Here is a 3,344-nt window from a genome sequence, read left to right as displayed (position 1 = left end):
AACCCCTCGCGCATTTATCCTTCGGGGTAGGCGCGCAAAAAGGAGGTGTGACATGAACTATATTTTAAAAGGGTAAAAAAGGCGAACGATATTTCGCTAAGGGCCTTCGTGCTTTTAATATAGTATAGATTATGCAATTGTCATTCTTAATACAACATACCAAACAATAAATAAACAACCCCAGTATAACTAATCCCAACATAACTTATCTCAATATAACTTATATCGGTATAAATCATATTCCAATCAAACGACCCCTAAGTGGTGTTTGGTTGCAAAGTAAAGCTTTATGACGTGTTGCATAGACCTCTAGTTCGATGACCATTCTCTAAGGAGTTGTTTGGTATATGGGATAAGAATAATAATTACGGGATAAAGTTTGTGATTAACTTTATTCCATATTTGGTTTGGGGTATTAGCTAATTCCGAAATAGCTTTTACACTGAAATGATGGGATTAGGTATCCCATATAGAAGGTAGGATATATCCCATCATTGTTGGTAACATGAGATAGAATAATAGTTTCGGGACAAAATTTGGTATTAACTTTATCTCATGTTTGATTTGGTATATTAATTAATTTCGGGATAACTTTTACACTAGGATTAAGTATTTCATATAGAAGATGAGATAATTAATCCCGTGGGATATAATACCACATGGGATATTCCACCACTGTAACCCACTTATCACCTGTTGTGATTTGCGAAGCAAAAGAAAAAAAAGACTTATTATATGATGAATCAAGCTTGATTATTGTGGAAATCCGAGTATCAATTTACCAAAATTAGAGGGACCAAAGTGCAACGGTCTAAACAAAAGTAGTCCATTATTTTTATTCCATAATATTTTCCTTCACGTTCAGTAAAGTTGAGCTCTGAATCTTCATCAATGGAAGAAGACGATCTCCTCTCAAACCCCACCACCACCACCACCACCGATTCTTCAGATTCCGCTCTCCAACGGAAGCATGCAGCAATGATCGAACGCCTTTCAAACCTACACCAATCCCGTTCGACCCGCAAACCCGAATCCGAATCAAACTCCACAAGCTCCTTCCTTTCTCGTTTCTTCGAATCCAAAAACTCCATTGAATCCACACTATCCCGCATCCGTCAAACAACCGATCCGCATTCCAACCCGACCTTAAAACCCGAACTCGACAACGTCTCACTCTCCATTTCTAATCTCGAAAAGCTCGTCGCTGAAAACTCATTTTCCCTTCCTTCTTACGAAGTCCGCACGTGCCTTAAAACCGTAGCAGATCTGAAACAAATAGTCGAACAGGTCACGTGCGATGTAATTCCGAAGAAGAAATTCTCATTCAAGAACAAATCAACAAAGAAAACCACAACCCAAAATGATGATTTAGGAATTAGGGTTTTGGATAACAACAGCCAAAATGTGGAATCGAAGGATTTAGGGTTTAAAGTTTTGGATTCTCCGGGATTTAGGGGAAATGAAAATGAGGTGTTAGTGAAGGAATTTAATAATAGGGGCAGTGATGAGGAGATTAGGGAATTTGTGCTATCAGATTTGAGAGGTTGTGAGGTGCGATTAATGGGAAATATAAGGGCATTGTTTGTAAATAAGCTGATTGATTGTAAGGTTTATGTTGGACCTGTTTTCGGGTCAGTTTTGATTGATGAAGCGAAAGATTGTGTTTTTATGATGGCGTCGCATCAGATTCGGATTCATCAAGTAAAAAGGTGTGATTTTTATCTTCGAGTGAGGAGCAGGCCGATAATTGAGGATTGTAATGGCGTAAGGTTTGCGCCGTATTGTTTGAAGTATGATGGGATTGAGAAGGATCTTGAAGAAGCTAATCTTGGTGAAGAAACAGGGAATTGGTCCAATGTGGATGATTTTAAGTGGTTGAGGGCAGTGCAGTCACCAAATTGGTCAATTTTGCCTGAAAATGAACGACTTGGTGCGGTGGATATTTCAAGTCGAGACTCAAAGATTAGTTGCTGAAAAGTTTTCGTCTTGATGAGTGATTAGTATGTTAAATCTTGAATCCTCAGTATGCAAAGGAGGTAACTTTTTTGTTATCTTCTTAATTTTACTTGAATCTGTTGAGGAATAAGGATGCATCAGCTTTTGTTGTTTAGTTGCATTACTTACTAGTTACTCTACTAGTTATTCTTCTGTTTTAAGAAATGATCTAAATTTATAGAATAGAAAGATTATGCTAAAGCTGTTGCCTTCCAGTATAAGTTGTGACCTATTGCAAGTTCGCTTTTTACTTTTGGATAGATAGATTTTGTTATTTTTTTCTGTTACTTATTTCGTATCAACTTCTACTTGCTATTAGCAGTTGTTGGTGTATACCTTTGCTTTTTGACTTTCTGTGGTTTTGTGATTAATACCACATACTTTGGTTGGAATACATACTGTATTGTCTCAAGACAGGGTGGTTTGGGACGACGTTATATATGCTTACTGCTGATCTGCTTAAAAGGAAAAGGAAAAGGAGATTGTATTTTGCTTTACTAGTTATCTTATACTTAAAGCAATTTATCAATAGAATCAATGCTTTGGAGTAAGTCATCTTTGAAGAAGTATAGAGACTAATAACCTCTTTGGTCAAAGCTTATTTTTGGCCAAAAGTGCTTTTTTTTTTTTTGCCAAAAGCACTTTTGTTTGGCCAAGCTTCCGGAAGGAAAAAAAGTTCTTTTGAGGAGAAGCACAAGCAGTTTTGGAGAAGCAGAAAAAAATAGCTTCTCTCCAAAAACACTTTTTTGAGAATAATACACTTAGAAGCAGTTTTTTAAAGCTTGGCCAAACACTAATTGCTGCTCAGAAGTGCTTTTCAAACTAATTAGTCAAACACAAACTGCTTCTCACCAAAAGTACTTTTGAAAAAAAGCACTTCTCAAAATAAACTGATTTTTGCAGCTTGGCCAAACGAGCTATAAGTCTTGATTTTCAAATTCAGGATACTTAGTCGTGAAGTTTGGGTGAATTGTAATTCAGAAATTCAGGACACTTAATCCTAAATTTTAAATTAGCCGCTCAAAAATTTTCAAATTGAGGATACTTAGAGACATATTTGCAACGTCAAAATTGGTGCTGCATTGATCGGTATCTCTGTTGGAGTTTGTCTTCTTGGCATCAAGTTTGATGACGTCAAAATTATTCTTGTTCTTTAATGTTTCCAAAGGGATTAACTAACCTGGGACTCGCCTATTAACTTCGAATTAATTTTGGAAAAGATAATTTGGGGTTGGGAAAGATTAATTAACAAGAACTTGAGGCGTTAACCCTCACATTATAGATTCTCCCTTGAGATAGGATTGAACTACTTGTAGCCATATTCGGGTATGCTTAATCTCTTAATTGTT

The 3,344-nt window shown here is 36.5% G+C and overlaps 1 protein-coding gene across 1 annotated transcript; it reads left to right on the top strand.

Annotated features, from left to right (window-relative positions):
- Positions 1-739: 739 nt before the first annotated feature.
- LOC107804074 (tubulin-folding cofactor C-like) lies at positions 740-2,213 on the top strand. Its single transcript, XM_016627890.2, has one exon. It carries the CDS (start codon positions 892-894, stop codon positions 1,972-1,974), a length of 1,083 nt encoding a protein of 360 aa, XP_016483376.1. The 5' UTR covers positions 740-891; the 3' UTR covers positions 1,975-2,213.
- Positions 2,214-3,344: the final 1,131 nt, after the last annotated feature.

The sequence above is a fragment of the Nicotiana tabacum genome, chromosome 11 (genome assembly GCF_000715075.1).
Source record: "Nicotiana tabacum cultivar K326 chromosome 11, ASM71507v2, whole genome shotgun sequence".
Taxonomy (NCBI): Eukaryota; Viridiplantae; Streptophyta; class Magnoliopsida; order Solanales; family Solanaceae; genus Nicotiana; species Nicotiana tabacum.
This window is presented reverse-complemented; position numbering and strand designations above follow the sequence as displayed.